The 21964-nt window shown below is 34.4% G+C and overlaps 2 protein-coding genes across 2 annotated transcripts in view; both read right to left on the reverse strand.

Moving 5' to 3' along the window:
• LOC127509874 (uncharacterized) overlaps positions 1–21964 on the reverse strand; it is a 196512-nt gene that overhangs the window by 117613 nt on the left and 56935 nt on the right. The window lies entirely within an intron of this gene.
• The window catches only part of LOC127509873 (uncharacterized), a 90642-nt gene that overhangs the window by 18755 nt on the left and 49923 nt on the right, over positions 1–21964 (reverse strand). The window contains exons 4-12 of the mRNA XM_051889077.1: positions 21028–21129; positions 19984–20322; positions 18111–18443; positions 15615–15974; positions 10371–10457; positions 10184–10276; positions 9921–9995; positions 9291–9404; positions 4381–4515 (exon numbers count right to left, since the gene is read on the reverse strand). Of these exons, the coding sequence (XP_051745037.1) occupies positions 4381–4515; positions 9291–9404; positions 9921–9995; positions 10184–10276; positions 10371–10457; positions 15615–15974; positions 18111–18443; positions 19984–20322; positions 21028–21129 (1638 nt within the window). The remainder of the gene's footprint in view (positions 1–4380; positions 4516–9290; positions 9405–9920; positions 9996–10183; positions 10277–10370; positions 10458–15614; positions 15975–18110; positions 18444–19983; positions 20323–21027; positions 21130–21964) is intronic.

Raw genomic sequence — 21964 nt, forward strand, 5'->3', positions numbered from 1 at the left:
GACTTAACAGTTTTCATATACAGTGTTATGCGAAAGTTTGGGAACCCCTTGCAGAATCTGTGAAAATGTGAATAATTTTAACAAAATAAGGGAGATCATACAAAATGCATGTTATTTTTTATTTAGTACTGTCCTGAGTAAGATATTTTACATAAAAGATGTTTACATATAATCCACAAGACAAAAAAAATAGCTGAATTTATTAAAATGACCCAGTTCAAAAGTTTGTGAACCATTGACTCTTAACACTGTGTGTGGTTACCTGGATGATCTACGACTGTTAGTTTGTTGTGTGATGGTTGTTTATGAGTCTCTTGTTTGTCCTGATCAGTTAAACTGAGCTCTGTTCTTCAGAAAAATCCTCCAGGTCCCAAAAATTCTTCAGTTTTCCAGCATCTTCTGCATATTTGAACCCTTTCCAGCAGTGACTGAATGATTTTGAGATCCATCTTTTCACACAGGAGGATTGAGGAACTCTAACAACTATAAAAAAAGGTTCAAACATTCACTGATGCTCCAGAAGGAAACACGATGCATTAAGAGCCGGGGGGTGAAAACTTTTTGAATTTGAAGATCAAGGTAAATTGTACTTAATTTGTCTCCGGGAAACATGTATTTTCTGTTGCTTCAGAAGGGCAGTACTAAATGAAGAAAATGATATTTCAACAAAAAAAGAAAAATGTGGACATCTTCATCCTGTTTAAAAGTTTTCACCCCCGACTCTTAATGCATCATGTTTTCTTCTGGAGCATCAGTGAATGTTTGAACCTTTTTTAATAGTTGTGTTTGAGTCCCTCAGTTGTCCTCAGTGTGAAAAGATGGATCTCAAAATCATTCAGTCACTGCTGGAAAGGGTTCAAATATGCAAAAAATGCTGGAAAACTGAAGAATCTGCAGGACCTGGAGATTTTTCTGAAGAGCAGAGCTCAGTTTAACTGATCAGAACAAACAAGAGACTCATGAACAACTATAACAAAAAAACAAACAAACAAAAAAACAGTCGTACATCATCCAGGTAACAACACACAGTATTAAGAATCAGTGGTTCACAAACTTTTGAATGGGTTATTTTAATAAATTCAGCTATTTTTTTGTCTTGTGGATTATATCTAAACATCTTTCATGTAAAATATCTAACTCAGGACAGTACTAAATAAAAAATAATGTCTCTCTTATTTTGTTAAAATTTTTCACAGATCCTGCAAGGGGTTCCCAAACTTTTGCATAACACTGTAATTGGCGATCAAATAATCCTAAAATCCCCCAGATTTAAACTGGCTGAGCAATATTAATGCTGTCCTATAGAGGGAGCCACAGAATAAGAAATCTTTGAAGTCCACTCTTTTACTCTCTGTTTCCATCAGGTAAATGACAAAGAAATGCATACTCAGAGGGAGATATAATCTCACACTTCTGAGAAATAAAGTCAGAATCGTGATATCTAATTTTCAATTCTGAGTTATTGTTTTTTCTCAGAATTGTGAGGTATAAACACACTTTTGCAAGTAAATGTCAGAATTGTGAGACAAAAAGTTGCAGTTACCTTTTATATATATTTTTTCCATGGTGGAAACAAGCTTCCATACACACATACAGTAGCTCATATATAACGTGCAGATTGCAAACAGAAACCTTCAGGAGCACATAAACTTGTCAACACTGTCCTGTGATTTACCAATAAGAAAACAGCTTAGAAACTGAAAGTTACTTTCTGCTTTTGAAGTAACTAAAACCTACAGCTTCACTATTAGCAAAGAGATGCTACACTGGTAGGATTAATTCACACACGCTCTCGCTGATGCATTCAAATACAGTGCTACTTTATCTGTATCTGATTTAAAACAAGCAGAATCTGTAAGAGATGCAACGATCCATAGAGAAAATAACTGATGAAAATTAGCTGTTATGTCAGAGCAATAGAACTGTGGGCAGCGTTCTGCCGCAGCTCTGCTCAAGTTGACCCGAGTTCAAGTCTCGGTTCGAGGTTCATGCTTTTCAAGCCAGATCAAAGTTTGTAGTTGTGTTATTAACATATAATGGATTAAGTAGATGTGTTTTAAATAACAAAAACAGAATAGATACTCAGAAAGTATCAAATCTATTCAATGTCAATATTGTTTGTGATCTTAAGATGTAATATGTATTTTCTGTTTACACTGTTGTGTGCTCTTCTGTTATAGGCTATGAGGAAAAACTCTACACACAGAGACAGCTCAATGCTGCTAACTGGCAGAGCGGCTGAAAAACTAAAAGACAAGAAAAGTAGAACATTAATACAGACGACTGTATTATTTTTCTGCAAGAACCAGGTCAAGCAAAGACAGTGATGAGCACTCAGAGCAAACACAGCAGTCAGACACATGATTACACACTGGACTTCACTGAGTTCTTCAACATGTGATGTTGGGCATTTACTGTATGTAGAGCTACTAATAATTTATGTGGATGCCATTTATAGACCTGTTATATTTTTATGTTTTATTTTTGAGATTAATAAAATTGTATGTTTTAACAATGTTATAGCTTTTTCTTTTCTTTTTTCTTTTTTGAATATTTAGGAGAACATTAGGGGATAATGTTCTAACAATGTTATGACTAAACATTTATAGAAGGTCATCGCAAAACATTTTTAGAGTGTTTTTAGAGAATGTTATCCTAACTGAAAACATTACTAGAACAATACATGGTAATGTTCTCAGAACATTTTTAGAACAAAAAAATTCTGGGATAGTGTTTATTATAATGTATATGGTTCCACAGAACAAAAAATAGGGAAAAACTCCGGAAGAACTTCTGTCCCAAAACGAGTGTGCCCTGAGGGGTATTCCAGAAATCAAGGTTAACTTATTGAACATATACCCTGAACTCTCGGTTGATTAACCCAAACCTCTCTAACTCGAGATATGATGCTTCAATAAACGCGTTCAGGAGTAAGTTCAGTCGACCCAGAGTATGTTCCCGGTTAAACACACGAGACATTCTCAACAGAGCGACGAATCCACGAGTCTCCATGGAAACAGACGCTGAGAAAAAGCGCGCCATTCTACTTCCTTCTTCTTCTATTGTTTAATGGCGATTTACACACTTAGTGAATATCGCCACCGTGTGGTTGTGCAATAATAGCGTTTTCAATCTTTTTGTTTAATATTGAATCTTTAATCACTGAGAATAAGAATTATATTGTTTGTTTGACGCTAATTATATAATAAGACATACGCGTTTCATTAGAGAAATACATTATTAGAAAATTGCAAAATAAATAAACATTTGAATGCAGATCCATTATGTGTGAGATGACAATAAAGTAAATAATAAATATATTAGAATTAAATAAACATTTAAACATTACCTTGTTGTTATAATAGTGCTTTATAATTAATATATATCTCTATTTCTCTCTCTCTCTCTCTCTCTCACTCACTCTCTCTCTCTCTCTCTCTCTCTCTCTCTCTCTCTCTCCCTCTCTCTCTCTCTCTCTCTCTCTCTCTCTCTCTCTCTCTCCCACTGGAGTCTCATCAGAAGATCACACATGCCCTGAACACTTCTGAAGCATAAACTAAAACTGAAGTATAAACTCCGGAGCAGGTTATGTTCAGAGAGTAAGTTGCTATGGTTACTCTCATACCCTGAATGTTACCTCAGTTTTTGAAACCATAAGTTGAGGTTATTTGCTTACTTACTCAAGGTGTGTCACATGACCTGCTTTCTGGAATACTCTGTGTTTTACAACATGAGGGACAGTGAGTGATTCATTAACAGTTATTAATGCTCTTTCATATTTGATCACAATTACCTTTATTTACTCTTACTTGTACATTCAGTATATTCTTTAATGACATATATTTAATTTTTCTTTGTCAGTTGTTTGTGTTGTTGGTTTTTTTTCCTCTTCTTTCATGTTGTTTTGCACTTTTGTTTTAATTGTTTTAATTGTCTCACATCTTGTTTTAACTATATTTAACTATATTTATCTGTCATTTAGTGTTTTGCAGTATGTGTAGTTTAGAAATTTACTACATATTCATAAACTAAATTAATGTCAAGTTCAAAGTTTTAACATTAATAGATAACATGGACATCAGTGTGAATGTAGCACATTAATTAATTTTTTTATGCATTTCAAAGATACTGCAATATTTAAAAGGTGTGTTATAAAAACTCTTCTCTTTTTCTTCTTCCACCCTCATATAAACTGTAATTAATTAATCAGATCGATATTTTTTAATGAGTGTGTATGAATGAAGCAGTAACATCTCAGACGCATCTGGAAAATAACTGGAAAGTTTCCACAGATTTTTCTTGATCTGATTTTAATACAGTTGAATAATGTTTTCCTGCACTATTACTCATAAATGAATGTAAATATTAATGTAAACTCACCTCCTGTAGCAGCTCCAAAGGCATAAAACAGGAGGATGAATTGTAGTGAAGGCAGAACATCAAAGCTTATTCCAGCCAGAACCCTGAATATAGTAATGATCCGTTGACTTAACTTCCCGATTAATCTCATCAACACTGTATAAGAAACAAACTACAATTAATAAATCAGTCCAAATGTTTGATCTGATCTTAAATTAATATCATGATAAACAATAAGTACAGAAGTAAACTAACTTCATTAATTAATGTTTTAATTTGGACAGACGATGTTCACACAATCATTCACTGTTTCCCCTTGAAAACTATATAAACTTATAAATATCATATTGAACTCTAACAATCTTCAACACAAGGAAAAAATCACTACAGTCCTCAAAAACACTTAATATTACACACATTAAAATCATTATGACAAAATATTGACACTCAGTTTATATGAAAGTAACACTAAATACACACAAGTGAGTGTACTTCAGTATGAATGTAAATGTAATAAACAGATTAAATGATCATGATGGTGTGTTGATTCAATCATTGTTTAAAACTGTCACTGGCCCACCGGTGGGCCCACAGCCATTACATATTTAAAACAGTAATATCCTATACTAAACCTAAACTAATCTTGACAAACTATGTATCATTTGAAAGCTTAGAATCTCTAGTTTTCATATATGGTGACTGATTTTCAAAAAAAACATTACAGAGGAGCAGTAATTTATCAATTTGCAACAAGCATATTTTCATACTCATAAGGCATGTTCAGACCTTTATTTTGAAATAGCGATGAACATGAAAAATCATTAAAGATTGGTTGAAACATGTTTGTTTTCATGCCAAGAGTTCAAAAGATAACATCCATTCAATTTTTTGAGAAAAAAAGGTCTGAAAATGTTTTTAATAGAAAAAAAAAATACATTTATGATTGTGGCGGTGATCTATAACCCACATACATGTTGTTTTTATGTTTATTAGAAGCTGAATTCATACCAAATTCTGCCAAACTTCCCATACTACTTCTATATAGGATGTCTACTTCATAAATTGTATCAAAATAATGGAAATATATGGTTCAGATCACTCAAACCATATATGGAAATGGAGGCGCCCTTATATGGTCAGTAATGGAGCTTGGTTGTCATCTAGTGAAAAAGTGTGGTACTGCGCCCAAACAAAATCTTACTGAAAGCTCATTTTTTTGAGATATCAACCTGAAATTTGGAACACAACTTGTTCAGATTTTTGGCTTTGATTTCCTTGCAGTTTTAGAGTAAATCTTGTTTTGTAAAGTATATATTTAATATTTTATATAAAATATTATATTTTTACATTTTATATTTTCATAAACTTAAACTTCTATAACTTTTTTTCTGTTTCACTTACATAAGTTTTTTCACTTCTACAATAATCTGCCAAATTTCATCTTTAAAACAAGACCAACCTTATGTCTATATTCCAAAGTGTTCTTGAATTACAACCATTTAAGTTTGGATAGTAAATTTTCACGTCTATAAAAAAAAGTGGGGGCGACAGTTAACAGGTTTAATTATATTCAACTGAAAAATACTGTAATAGAGACTGTAATAAATATATATAAAAATACAATCTCCATAACAAATCTCTGTCATTATACAGTAATAAATAAAACACTGTAATCACAACTTAATATTTAGTTTTTTGATGAGATAACTCAAATATCCAAGTTTTTTTTTTTTTTTTTGCTGTCTGCAAGAAGCAATTAAATTAATTATTGTGTTGATATACTTGTCTCGACTGTCTCTTTCCTGTACAAACATTAGAAAATCTGAGCACTTTGATGTGTTTGTGTTATATATATATATATATATATATATATATATATATATATATATATATATATATATATATATAAGCCTGTAGTAGCCTATATTACATTATCAAATATATACAGTATAATAACCATAAAATAATTACAGCACCATTTACCTGCTCTCAAACAACTCTGTAGGTATTATTATAATTAATATTATTATCATTGTTTTTGTTGTTACATTTAATTTATTGCGACACTTTAATATGTGAATTATATTATCAGAAACTAAACGCATTTATCGTTGTCAGGCTTTTATTTGTGATAAGTGGATAAAACGCGCACTCGAGTTTAAGTCTGCTGTGAATTTGACCTTCCACAAGATGGCGCTGTTTTCACTGTCACAATATTGATGCTGAATCTGTTCCCTTCACAGGTTTAAGAGGCTTCATTTCTCCTTCACACTCAGTAGTTTTAGGCCTTTTTTGCAAACGTTTAGACCAAGTTTAGCTGTTTTAGAGAGCGTTTACTCATTTTGAGCCTAGTTTTAAACATGAACTATCTGTAATGTTATTTCGGGTGTGTGGAAAAAGCGCCAATTAAACAAAACTAAACTAGCCAATCAGATTTCTTTTCATCCCGTTTGACTTTACAACACACAAACACACACCTTTATATATTCTCATTCTCTCTTTCTTTCTCAATATGTCATGAGTGTGAGTGTACACAGATAAATAATCAATTAAAAATATGTAAAAATGTGAAAATGGCGTTAATAAGCGCCCTCTCATGACACTCAGAGTGCGTACAGCCGTCTGACCTCTATGTTTTATTGTATTTCATATCAAATGTAAATTGTGTAATTCCATTAGATGATAATCATGAATCATGACAATCATCAGAATTACCTTTATAAACAACATTTAATGTGTCTCTGCTCAGATAATTAAATAAATGTATGGATACATGCATTAAAAAGAAAAACTAAACGAGAGATTCAGATTAGTGATTTACGTTGTGATTTCACTAATACTGGATCCTGATCACATCATATTTCTCATAAAGATATGAAAGCAAAATCATCAGCATTATCTTACAGTGGTTGATCAGACTTGATTTGATTCATGATTCACAGGTTTTTGATTGAATTGCAGAATCTGACAAATGATTAATACTTTTTAAAAATAAAACGGATCATAAAAATTGCGTTTTGTTTTTATTTAGTACTGCTGTTTTAAAATAAGCTATTTCACATAACAGATGTTTACATGTATTCAGTAATAACTGAATGAACACAGAAGACTCAGTTCAAGAGTTCACATACTCCTGATTCATGTGTTGATCTGGACGATCAAAAGCTGCAAACATTCACTGAAGCTCAACACAACAACACATCAAGAGTCGGGGGTGTACACTTATGAACAGGAGGACTGATGGAGATTGCTCTTGTTTTGTTTACGCTTTTTTTTTCCCTTTAGTACTGCCCTTCAGAAGATATTTACATTTCCCAGATGACAAAATAAGATCAATTCACCCCAATCATCCTGTGCAAAAGTTTACACCCCCTGACTCGTAATGGCCTTCTCAAGCTTCAGTGAATGTTTGAACCTTCAGTATATTTTTGCCATGCTACAGATACAGATGATCCCTGGGAGATGAATCCTAAGGACTTTGGTGGTGTTGCCTTTTTTTCTTCAGCTAGTGGCTCCTAGAGGTCAAAATTTGTAATTGATTCTAAAAAGAAAATGTTTAAAATGATTAAAAAGAATATTATAAGGACAAATGTTCATGAGTTATTGTGATTTTTTGGAGGGGAGTGGTAAAAAAAATATGGTTTACAGTGCTGTACCACAATTGGATCATTTTATACAGGTTAAAAATGATTTTGTTTAAACTAAATAAAAATAAACTCGACAGTATTAGTACTGTAAATGACAACATAATAGTAATACTGTAATTTAAAGTACAGTACAAAATACAGAAAATTACAGTACTGTACAAAATACTTTAATTGAAAATACAATAACAATACTGTAAAACATTTTACAGTAAATTACTGGTATCCAGCTGCCAGTAAGTTACTGTAAAATGTACAGCAATCTCTTTACAGTAATAGTTGTGTTTGAGTCCCTCAGTTGTCCTCAGTGTGATAAAATGGATCTCAAAATCATTCAGTCACTGTTGTAAAGGGTTCAAATATGCAGAAGATGCTGGAAAACTGAAGAATCTGCAGGACCTGGAGGATTTTTCTGAAGAGCAGAGCTCAGTTTAACTGATCAGGACAAACACGAGACTCATGAACAACCATCACACAACAAACTAACAGTGGTGGATCATCCAGGTAACCACACACATCCAGAATCAAGGGTAAACTTTTGCTTCATTTGTGTAAATGCAGCTCATTTTGTCTTATGAACTATATATAAACATTATTATGTGAAATAGTTTATTCAGGACAGTACTAAACAAAAAACAACATGCAATTTATTATCCCTCATACATAAAAAAGATAATATTTTTTATGTAAAATCATAACCTCAACTATACACATAGATTATACTTGGAAAACAAAGACTGAAACATGCTGATAAAATATTTTACAGCTGAGCAAATCTATTCCATATTTCACTATTATGTAATTTATTTCCATGATTTTTCATGGCCTGGAAATCACAATTTGAAAATTCCCTGATATTTCCATGTTTTCCAGACCATGACTCAGTGAATCAATGGCATGAGGTGATCGGACGCCTCTGAAAATGTTTCAATGTGTTCAATGACCTGAGGCTGAATAAACTAAAGACTTGATAAACTAATAACTTCACCTGCTGATTCACAACATCACTTCAATTTACGTCTTTTAATGGACCCTGACATTCATTGTCACAGATTTATTTATTTTTTTCTTCCATTCTTTCATCACTTTTAGTATTTTTTTTCTCTTTATCATGTAAAACACTGATTATAATCTGCTATATAAACACCTTGTCTAATGGAAATGCTTCAATTAACTGATAATCAGGTCTGATATTATGGTTTGTATATTTTGTAACTCAAACAGCATTAATGTGGTAAAACATGATTTCTGCTCATGTCACTGACTCTTGATGAAGGAATTACTTACAGAAAATAATATAGAAGAGGTTGAACAGAAGCACCATCACAAACATGACTATAATCATGACACCTTCAAATCCGGCGTAATTCAGACTTTTGTCCCAGGCAGATTTAAACAGAACTGGAATAAAGGAAGAGAAAAAACAACAATTACTAAAATAGAAGAACAAAATATAAACACAGATCACAGGAATTACAAAAACTCTTCTCACTGAACAGATGCTTTTATACAAACATTACGACACATTCTTTAACTGTCAGTCTCTCTTCTTTTACTGACCCTTGACCTTTGTGCTGATTATATGACCTCTGACCCTGACACAGGTTGAGATGTCATTCAGAAGTAGCTTTAGTTCAGTCACTAACATGATGTCTACTGTAACAATTAATGCAATATTTTCATAACTAACCGGTGTAGATCATAAATGTGTCGAGTCACACAGAGATTCAGTGAACATGTAGAATATGATATACTGACAGAAATACAACAGTAACACAAGACACTTCCAAGTATTAATGATTTCCTGTAGGATATTGGAAATATCACATCATTTAAATGTAATTATTGTTCAACTGTTAATGTGCATTTTAATGTGTTTATGATAATGACTGTTGATTTACATCTGGATTTATTTACCTGAATAAAAAACAGCTGAGAAAACAATATATTCTGTTCTAAAACTGTAATTTTCAATCCATGTTTTAATATTGCCTGTGAAACAGAAAAGAGGAAATAATTACATCCACAATATCATTTTCAACACCAAAACAATGAAACACAAATGCCAAAAAAACACTGAACAATTTTTGTTGTAAAATTCATTGGTTTATGTGAAAACAATATGTGTATTATAATTCATATCCTATATTAATCTATAAATAATAATAAATCAGTCATACCTGTGAAGTTATTAATATATGGAGCCGCCCAGAGCAACATGAGAGGCCTCAGAAAATAAAGAGCACAACAAGAGACCGACTCAAACAGAGATCCTGAAACAACACCAGATATTACTGTACATATAAAACAGATATTTGAATGATAAATCATAATGCATTGATAAACCATCAGTATTGAAACACTGACCTTCAGAAACACCCCAGAGGACAAAAGACAGAAACATCAGAATATTTGGACAGAAGACGAGAAACATCTGAAGACGAAACACTGTGTCTGGAGAGAAAAGACAAAATAACACATGTTCAGTCAAATAATACAATTATGTTTTAATGAAATATGTATTAATTATTTAAACTATCATTATCAGTCATTCAGTTTTATTTAAAACACACATCTCTGTTCTTCCTGACTATTACACATATAACTTAATGAATCAAACTCAAAACTGTGTTGGAAACGATTACAAATGTAAAAAGTGAATATGGGTGTAAGTTGGATTCTCGCATTATAATATTTAGTTTTTAAAGTAATGTTTGTTTGTTCTTTTATTTGTCTTTGTCACGTTAACTCTGATTTATCCATTTATTTGTTCGACCAAAATGATGAAGAAAGTCTGTAAATAAATACAAATTACTTAAGGCTAGCTTCATTTGCCTAGCTCGAGGTGTTTTGCTTCATCCAGGGAAAATATGTTAGGGTTTTTTAGTAGAAATCATGATTTTTTTAGTAGAAATAGTAGAGTATTTACACAACTAATTAATTACTTGAACTGCAGCAAACTATTTTTTTTTTCTTTCTTTTTTTTTTTTTTTGCAAAATTTCCCCCCTTTAGGACCTAAAGCTCTTCAATGTTGTTTGACGTCTGAGGACACTTGGCAATAACGTTACATGGTCAGTAATTTCTATAAAAACTGCTATAATTGTTAATAGCTAATATGAATTACTAATGTTGGACATGTTTGAGTAAAATCCATCTAATGTTGTTTATTGCCTTGCATGTTATCCTCATTAACAAACTTTAGATTTGGAATTATCCAACCAAAATATTCATCAACTCCCTCTTATGCCATCTCAAATGCATGTGACTTTTTTGTTGTTTTTCTGAAAAATATCTGTTTTGTACAATTTTTTATTTTTTTGTTCTCACAGTGACAGCAGCCATTGACTTGCATTATATAATTCACCGAGGATCACAGTTCCAGCTAAATCTACTGAAGAAAAAAGTCACCTACAAGTCACCTTGGACGGCCTGAGGGTGAGTAAATTAACAGCTAATTTTCATTTTTGGGTGAAATATCCCTTTAATCAAGAATGATTCAATTCATTAGGGTGTAAAGATAATTTATGATTTGTTGATGCACGTTTTATTTTCAGACTAAATTATAAATTAAACCAATGACTGATTCAGATGCATTTCTTAATTGCAAATCTGGCCAGTCATTAATGTAAATTATTTTAGTGCTGTAAAATTTATATTTTCTTGTCCTTTGCTGTCACATATCTGCAAAATCTGATTCCCTATTACAGATTATTCAGATTTTTTTAAAATAATCACAAAAATAATCACAATTGCTTTATCACAGACTGAAAACATTCACCTGAGAAGAGTGTGTCCTGAAGGCCCTTATCAATGCAACTACCAGTTTCAAGGTCCAGAATAATAATAACCTCAGTTTTATGAAGCGTCGTGAAGCTCTCGTGAACGCGCGTTGCAGATCAATAATTTCGTAAAGTGGTAAATTATGTTTTTTTGCGCAAACAAAACACTCACGTAGCTTCATAAAACTGAGGTTAAACCACTGGAGTCACATGGAGTACTTTAATGATGTCATTCCTACCTTTCTGGACCTTGAAACTGGTAGTTGCGTTGGATCTCAATAGAGGGACAGAAACCTCTCAGACTTCATCAAAAATATCTTAATTTGTGTTCTGAAGATGAACAAAGGTCTTATGGATGTAGAATGACATGATGTCTCTATCTCAATCGCTCTAGCGCCACCAACTGTCCAAATTTGCACTCACATTTACGCTAATAACTTTTTAACTGTAAGGGCTAGAAACAAAATTCCTTGGCTCAAGGCGATTTAATTGCACCACATGACGTCATTTTCTGTCATGAAAATTTTCCCTCCATTTTGAATTTTCTGAAAAAAAAATTACTTTTTCGAACTCCATAGCCATTGTTCCGATTTTCTCGAAAAGGGGGCCGTGACATCAGTGCCTGGCAGAGTAGTTGGTGTTGGTGTTCCTAGCTTTCCCTCCAGCAGTCTGGATCTGAAGGCGCTCTCTTTGAAGACACCACCGTCACTGTCACGGCTAGCCTTTCCGCTGTGCTTGTAGGACTTCTATGAGTTTTTGTAACTTTTATGTAGGGAGCGAATGCCTGTCTACGTGTACGAGTCAAATGAAGTATAGTTTGCAAGGCTGTGCGTTTGACTAAGAGTATACGCGTAAAAACTGAACTATACTTTGGGCTTTAAACACAGTAATGAATGTTTAAAAAACAACAAAAAAAAAGGTATTGGGTAAAAGCATCCCATGTTATGTTAACCTAATAATGTTATTTTGTTTAAAGGCCTACAGTTGGAAGCAGCTATTCTGCTCAAGGTGGACCCGGGTTGCTGTCTGAAGCTGAGGTGAGCCATGAACTGTTGACTACAGTGTGTGAAGCACAATCTAATCAAAGCACTACACTTACTGCACATCTTGTTATGCAAATGATTTCAATGCAAACATTAGTTTTTTTAGTTTGTTTGTTTGTTTGTTTGTAGTTGGTCTACACAAACTATCCTATTAATGTGAAGAGAAAATTACATTCATTTTTTAGTTAATGGCCAAAAGTATTTGAGCAGTTGTACAACAGTAGTTAAAAACTAGAACGTACATTTCCTGAAGAAAATGTGAATGGTGCTTGCAGTGGCAAAATTCAACACTCGGTTGCTAGGGTGTTTCTAGGCAATTGCTAAGGTGTTCTGGGTGGTTGCTAGGGTGTTCTGAGTGGTTGCTAGGCAGTTACTATGGTAACCTGGGTGGTTGTTAGGGTATTGTTATGTGGTTGCTAGTTGTCACAGATGGTTTCTATGGAGTTTTTATAAAGTTCTTAGCATGTTTTTAACCTGATTTAGCACTTAACTAGTCACTATTAGCATGTAGCTATTCACTGCTAGCATGTGTAGCATGTTGGAAGTCCAGTTTGCTAGCATGAGTCAAAAGAGCCAACCGCCATGTCTCTGTTTGGTTGCTAGGGATTGGCTTGGCAGCTGCCAGTGATGATACTCCAGAGGCTGCTTGTCAGTATGAATGATATAAACCAACCCTATGATGTTCAGATTTGAAAATATCCTTCTTTGGGTTTGGGTTGCTAGGGTGCTCTAAATGGTTGCTAGGGCAAGGCTAGACAGTTAGCAGGCTTAAACTAATAGACTGCATGTCTGCCCAAATCAAAAGAGCCAAACTCACATGTCTCTATGATGCTCTGATTCATTTTATCCCTCTCATCTATTATCAATGTTAAGTCTATGGGGTGGTTGCTAGGGTGCTGTAAGTGGTTGCTAGGGTGTGGTTATGATGAAGATTTTAGGTCATTACTTATTGGCTGCTTGATAAGATGTCAAATGAGTGAAAGAGAAAGAGACAGAGAGAAAGAGAGAGAAAGAGAGGGTTCCTCAGGCCCTGCTTGTGTGTGTGTGAGTGAGTGTGTGTGAGTGTGTGTGTGTGTGTGTGTGTGAGAAAGTGACAGTGACGGAATGTTCGTGAATTTGAATTTTTCAATGTAAGTCTATGGGACTTTTTTGGCTGCTTTTTTGTCCGCTGTGCGAACATCATAGGTGCTTAGAAAAGTCACAGCACACCTCTCCTCAATGAGCCGGTCGATTTGACACCTCATTCATGGGTCTAGGACAAACGCTGCAGGAGGAGTAGTGTGCCAAACTTTTGTGTGGAATAATAAGTATACAAGAGAACAGTAATGATGCTTCGCCAGAGGCAAATTAATTTAACTTATAAGGTTTGCCTTTCAAATTAATATGTGAAGATGGTTAATGCTATTATCCCCTCTCCTCCAGGGCCATGCTCAGACCAGCCCTCCTGACATCCCAACACCTGAGATAGTGCCTAAAGGCTGCGGGGAGGATCATCCCATGCAGTATGACGGCCAGTTAATCTCAGAGGAGAGCGAGGACCTCTCGATGGCACTGGGCCTCCTCCTGTGTGTGCTTTATTTGGAAAATCTGTGATCTTCGTAACATTAGATTAATGAGTGAGTGAAATTACTGAAAATTGCTAATACAACCACTTGCAAACAGTTATGCTCTGAAGTCCTGCAGTATCTTTCACTGTCAACAGCGCACTAACATTTTTGTAAGTCCTTCAGGATTTCAAATACAATATAGAAACTGGAACTAAAACTGGAAGAAAGAGAGCAAGAGAGAATATTGACTCTGAAAGTCTACTCATAGATTGAGTTGTACACTCATTTTACACTCAATGACAGGAAGTCTGACTGCATCCTTCAATTCAAAACAACACGCTCCAAAAAGGTCAGTGTCTTTTTCAGTCCTTTAGGATACTGGATTGGATTCCTAATGTAAAATATACACACAGACGGATGAGAGGTCCTCGCTCTCCTCTGTGATTAACTGGCCATCCAACATGAGCACAGTGTGGTCATACTGCATGGGATGATCCTCCCCGCAGCCTTTAAGCACTATCTTATCTTATTAAAAGACTATAGATTTTCCAAATAAACTAAATAATGTATGTAAAAACAGGACTATTGTCTTCTTCAAAAATGTACATATTTCAAGCTTGTTGCATTATTTTGTATGTGTATAAAAGGGGAGTATATTGTGATGTTGTACATGTATATTCCCTGACTTGTCAGCACTGAGGTTATTTACTGCTGAAAGAAATACATTTAAAGGTTTTGAAAGTGTATTTGTATTTTGTTTCTCAGTAAGCATTTAGTACAGGATTTTGAATCTCTAAAGTCATGATTTGGTAAGAAATTATTAATTATCATTCATCTTTTAAGTAAACGTGTCATTTAGAAGCATATTGACTCGTCTATAGTAGTATCTGGCATTATAATGGGCCCTGCTAGCTCATAAAACAATATATGGCACCTCTAATTTGACAAATGTGCTAGAAAGCTTCTTTAAGAATAGGTGCTATAGTACCAAAAAAGGTTCCCCTATGATTACAAGCCAATGAACCACTGCTGGTGATAAATGGCACCTCTTATAGTTCTACATAGCGCCATATGACAAAGGTGCTGTATATCACCTTTAAAGATAGGTGTTATATAGCACTTAAAGAGGTTCCCCTATGATTATGAGCCAATGAACCACTGCTGGTGCTATTTAGCACTATTTTTGTTTGTGTACTGTTTAAGGATAGAAGAGTAGGTCTTTTTCTCTTCTGTTGACTTACCCAGTAGTTTTAGTACCAACTTTATCTTGGTTGAAAATTCCCTGCGATTCCAAGATAATCCACTGTGAACTGTACATGTGTATTCTCCCTCATCTTCAGCTCTCAGATTGTCCAGACGGAGAGAGAAGTTTCTGTGTTGAATCTGATCAGTAAAGAAATGAGCTCTGTCATGATAATCCTTGTGCTGTTTCTCTGCTCGACTCTCACCATCTTCATACAGATGAACCAGATCCTTTAAGTCCTTTTTTCTCCATTCCACCTTCAGACCGTTCATTGTAGAGAGTCTGTCATCATAACAGGGCAGAACCACTGAAGATCCCAGAGGAACAGTTGTGTGATGGGAAGGTTCCACAGTCAATCCTGAATATGAAACATTTATGTGAAATGTCAAGGAGGCATTTTTTGTGTAATTTATATATATATATATATATATATATATATATATATATATATATATATATATTTATTTATTTCATTAAACAGCCCTTAAAAAAAACAAAATTGCATTAAAAGCCCAAACATTTATTAAGGGTTAAGCACAGAAGATTCAAGGACCCCATTACATGTTATTACAGCAGAGAGAGAACTGAGGTCTGATCCTCACAAAGACTGATCATCAAACATTCACGTCGTCTTATCCTGTGTGTTCTTACTTCTGGAAGTTGTGCAAAGATAGCCAATCAGATTCAAAAGACTTGAGAAAATGTTATCTAATTTTGTGTGCATATGTTTTTTTTTGTTTTTTGTTTTTTTTTGTTTTTTTTTTAAATCAGCCCGTCTGAGAAAATCACCATCAAGCACTTTTGAAGAAAATCACTGGATGATGACATCAGATCTTTTAAAGATAATCAGAGTTTGTTCAAGGCACTTTAATAGCAGTTAAACTAGATATCCACAGCCAGAACTGATTCTTTTGATTCATTTTCTGAGTTATATTTGTGAAATAGTCTGTACTTATTTTCTGTTCTGTATTTGTGTTGCTTGTAACTTGAGTCTCCAAATGACTATTTTCCACACCAGTCTATAATTGTGGTATAATGTATGGAAGTTTATTAATGCCAAATGTATTTGAAATAAAAAGCTGGTTGAAAAAAATATGCATGGCATTAACCGTGCTTGTATTTTAATGCATTGTATTTTAGGGCTTGCATTTTTATAGGCTGAAATTCAACATGCTTGTATATATTTATGCTGTGAATATTTCAATTCAAAACAGTTCACACACATTTTCACATTATTAAAAATTTGAAGATTCATATTCACCTTTTAGATTTTACTTCCAACATATTCATGCAGTCTATACACAGGGAAAGTAATCGTGAAAACACAGCTTTTGTGTCTTTATCTTCTGCCCCTGATAATCATCACACATTCACTTACTGCTTGCTCTATTTCTGTAAATCTGTTTTTGTGAATGAATGACTTACTAACTGTTGCTCTAGTCTTTGTTAACACTTGCTTGCACCACCTGCTGGTGAGGTCGACTAACAGCAGATGGAGATCATGCATCGGCACTCTACTGCTTTTCCTGCAGTTCCCAGATGTGAAATGTTGAATTTTCTGTCGAATTTGAACCACTGAATTTGTGGAAGTGAATTTGTAAAGCGAAATAAAATGGACTGAAAATTGCCAGTCGAATATTATAGGTTGTATTTTTAAACAGAATTAATATTTTGGAAATTAAATCTAAAAGGTGATTTTCAAATTTTTAATAATTAAAATGAATGTGAACTGTTTTGAAGTGAAATACTCACAGCATAAATATATATGACCATGTTCTGGGTCAGAATGAGGCAGATTATGGTCTTTTGTGGTTTAGTCAAAGTTGTAGTCATGTGAGACTAGGGGACCAGTTTCAAGAGCAGTACATCTTCAGCGCAGTGATACTCTATACACCATAAACACAGAGTCAGTGGACAGGGTGAAGGAGGTCTGGCTTTTCTGTGCAAGCATGCACTATTATCTAGGCATGAATGAGTTGGCAAAATAATTCAAGTAAAGCGAAAGAGGATTTCTGTCTGGTATTATGTTGTGCACCAACACAGATTGATTAGGACTATTTACTACAGAGAGAGCATCTGCTGGGGAAATATATCTACCAAACTACAAATTAACAGACTGAGTTTGTGCTGAGAATAGACATGACTCTCACAGGCCAAAAGCACAATAACTCCTTCCACAAATTGGGATTTTTTGACATTATCTGCTAATAGCTTTTATATTATAATTTCAGGATTTCTTTTCAATTTAGTGGGAATTTACTTTCCATGGACACTCACCTTTATAAACCCAGCTCCAGCTGATAAAGCATATAAATACATGTTCAGATGTAGTTGGTGCTCGTTCAATGTATATAATTAATAATATATGACCAGCCCAGACAATTATATTTATCACTGAAATGCATCATATTTTTATTGTAACTATAATGCTTCATCAAAATCATATATTGATCAGGGCTACAACAGCAGTTTTTTTTTTTTTTTTTACTCTTACCCAGTTTCAACTCTGCATCAGTTGAAAACACACAATCCTGGTCCTTGTAAACTTTACATCTGTAAACCCCTTCATCTTCAGCTCTCAGTTTTTTCAGACAGAGGGAGAAGTTTCCATCTTCAATCTTCTTATTTGAGAACTGAGCTCTTTTGTGATAATCCTTGTGCTGTTCCTCTGCTCGACTCTCACCATCTTCATACAGATGAACTAAAGTGTCTGAGTCTGTTCTTCTCCATTCCACCTTCAGACTCTCCTGTAACAAGCTTTTGTCAACCTGACAGGGCAAAATCACTGAACCTCCCAGAGGAATGAGTTTACCAGACATATCGAACTCTATAAAGGAATAGAAACATGTTTTAATGTGGAAAAACTACTAATACAAAAGAAAAAAACTAACTTTAACACAAAACTCAAAACTCACTTGCATAACAGCTAGTCCATCATTCACAACTTGCTATTAATTAATTGATTTGGTTTAATATGCAAAATACAACAAAAAATATATTTTTTTCAGTTTTTCGGGTGAAGGGTGAAGGGGATCATTTTCATGATTTATAAACACCCACCAGTTTGAAAACACCCACAAATACAGAAATGCCCACTTTTGTTCCACAGAAACCTCATACTCCTACAGTCTCGTGGACTTAACGGACACACGCACGAGGCAGCCATTGTACTGGTGCCGCGTTCGTTCCGTAAGTAGAACGGACGGCGTAGGACATACAGCGTAAGCTTTTTGAAGAATACGGAAAGCGGAAGCACGTACAAGGCGATTATATGTTTATATAAAGCATATACAGTTGTATTTGTTTCGAAAATGAGCGATGGTTTCTCTAGATAAGACCCTTATTCCTCATCTGGTATCATTTAAAGCCCTTTGAAGCTGCACTGAAACTGTCATTTTGACCTTCAACCGTTTGGAGGCCATTGAAGTCCACTATCCGCTTGTTAAGTCATGACGTAAGGAACGCCGTTTCTGGGTCCAAGCCTCGACTCGTTTCACTTGAGAATAGCATCTCCACGGCCGTTTATGAACGCTATTTATTCATATGAAACATTTAACATTTTAAAGTTAAACATTTAAAATACTTACAGTGTACACAACAGTCTCCATGCTCACAAACATTAATATTTTAACGATTTATAAAAGATGAATCACTGTCTGGCCACCTGGAATTTTGGTATAGAGATAAAGGTTATGATTATAATTTTTTGGAAGTTTTACACCACATCGTGTGTGTATATTAGCACCATTTTGTTGTTTTCTTGTGGCATGAGATAGAGCGTTTGGACCCGGAAGCACTGCAGCGTGACGTCAGACTTAACAACCAAATAAGGAGAATAATCCTGGAATGTTTTCATCAAAAACCTTCATTTCTTTTCGACTGAAGAAAGAAAGACATGAACATCTTGGATGACATGGGGGTGAGTAAATTATCAGGAACATTTTATTTGAAAGTGGACTAATCCTTTAAACTATGCCAGAGCGCGTACACACCTCACGCACCGGATGCCATGCGCAAGGCAGTTGGACATAGTGGTGTTTTAGAGGTAAAAAATGATATAAATACTGTTTGGTTTTGGTTCGTGTCTTAGGACATCGATGTGTCATCATGAGCCGCAGGGTCTAATTTGGATTTGTCTGTGCACGTTTTTTTTTACTCTCATAGAATAAGTTCCCACTGACATGCATTATACGACTGACAGACGGCAATGGTTGGAGTTAAAAATCATCATTTGTGTTCTACTGAAGAAACAAAGTCACCTACATCTTGGATGCCCTGGGGGTAAGCAGATAAACATCAAATTTTCATTTTTGGGTGAACTGTCCCTTTAAGAGTTGAGTTTGATTCATTTTTGTCTGTTTACTTACTCAGATCCAAATTTGTCTTGGCTGAAAACACACAATCCCTCTTGCTGTAAACTGTACATGTGTATTCTCCTTTATCTTCAGCTCTCAGATTGTCCAGACGGAGAGAGAAGTTTCCATGTTTAATGTGATCAGTAAAGAAATGAGCTCTGTCTTGATAATCCTGCTGCTGTTTCTCTGCTCGACTCTCACCATCTTCATACAGATGAACTAAAGTCCCTGAGTCTGTTCTTCTCCATTCCACCTTCAGATCATCAGTTAGTAAGTTTGGAGGAACATGACAGGGCAAAACCACTGAACCTCCCAGAAAATTACCGCTTAAAGTATTTTGCACAATCAAGCCTGAAAAGGAAAAGGCATTTCATTTCAAATGTTGAGACAAAATAACCCCACTATCAACCTCTGTCAGGTTGTTTTAATCACACTATACAGGTGCAAATATTTTGTGATGAGATTATTGGGACATTGCCAGAAACACATGACCATAATCATTTGTAAACACTAGCGGTTTATTCATGAATCTAGAGTCAGTGAAGAATCAGAAAAAAATGACGCTGATTAATGCCATCTGAACCAGAAAAACACACTTCACAAAAATATTCAAACAAAGAAAATAGAGTCATCTAACAATTTTTTTTTCCGTTACCGTACACAACTCTGATGAGCGATCTGTCTAAAGGTACTAGATTTTGCTATAGTTTTCAGCTACTAGTAACACAAAGCTTCAGGACACTCCAAATTTGATGATATAAATTCAACAATACTTTAACAGCTGCTACCAGAAATTACTTTAATGTTTTATAACGCATGTCTTATCTCATCTTGGTGTTGTATTTGTCAAAATATTAATAACTAATGATAACTCAAATGAATTAAACTCGTCATCTATCACACTAACAAACCTTTGACTTCTTGATTTTTTCTAGTCAAGAAGTTTGATTTACACACTCAATAAACACTAATTATTATGATGATGGTTATTATTTTTTTAGGTTAAGATGTATTTTCCACTGAATCACTGTAAATCAGAATATGTTATAATTGTACCTTTAGTAGATGATCTGCAGTAGATCAGACAGCAGAGCAGAAGAGCAGATCCAGACGCAGAAACACAGAGAATCATCATTATTATGTGTAGAGCAGAGAAACCTGAGAAACACACACAGTTATTGGACAATGATAGTATTGTGCAAAGTTCCTTATATTGCACAAATTTGTCCCTAAGATATGATAAAGTGGGACACACACAAGTGTAATATCAATTTAACACATTTTTGCATGCATGATTTCTTTTCTGACTCAGACACAGTCACCACTGAAAGATCTGCAAAAGAGATTTCCTACATTTCTACAGTAATACTGTGCTGAAATATATTCCAAAGCTAAGACAAGGAAATACTATCAAAAAAATTAGATCAACCGCAGCTAATGCTGAACTGTAGTTGAACACTTAACCAAGTGTTAATTTTCAAAACTCTTCACACAGTGAGCACAACATCAGTTTGTTAGGTCATGTTTTTGTCTACATCATGTTTTTTAGATCTGTGTTTTATTGAGTGATGAACTCAAAACTTTGCTAGTGTTCTGGAAGAATGAGCTGATTTGAGTCATGAATTAAGTGTTTTGGTAGATTTAGTGCATTTTGAACATGAAATTATCTGCTGTGAAGCTGAAAGTTGGTCAGGAGAACTGTGTGAAGAGTTATGAAAAAATGACCTGTATTGAGAAATGTGTCCTAGCAATTGTGAAAAACAAACTGTAATTTCATTACCATTTATACAAAAGAGGACATTTTATGAATAATTTCATACTGTAATGTAAACATGGACCATGTAAAATTTACTGCAGTGAATTATTAACAGTAGAGGGTTTCAATCCGGTGTTTTGAAATATTCGGTGTCTGAGATTTTCGGTGACACTGGGCGGAGCTTACATGAATATTCATGAGTTTCCTTTTTTGTGTTTTTCGCCAATGGGAATTTTA

Source organism: Ctenopharyngodon idella, chromosome 3 (assembly GCF_019924925.1).
Source record: "Ctenopharyngodon idella isolate HZGC_01 chromosome 3, HZGC01, whole genome shotgun sequence".
NCBI lineage: Eukaryota > Metazoa > Chordata > Actinopteri > Cypriniformes > Xenocyprididae > Ctenopharyngodon > Ctenopharyngodon idella.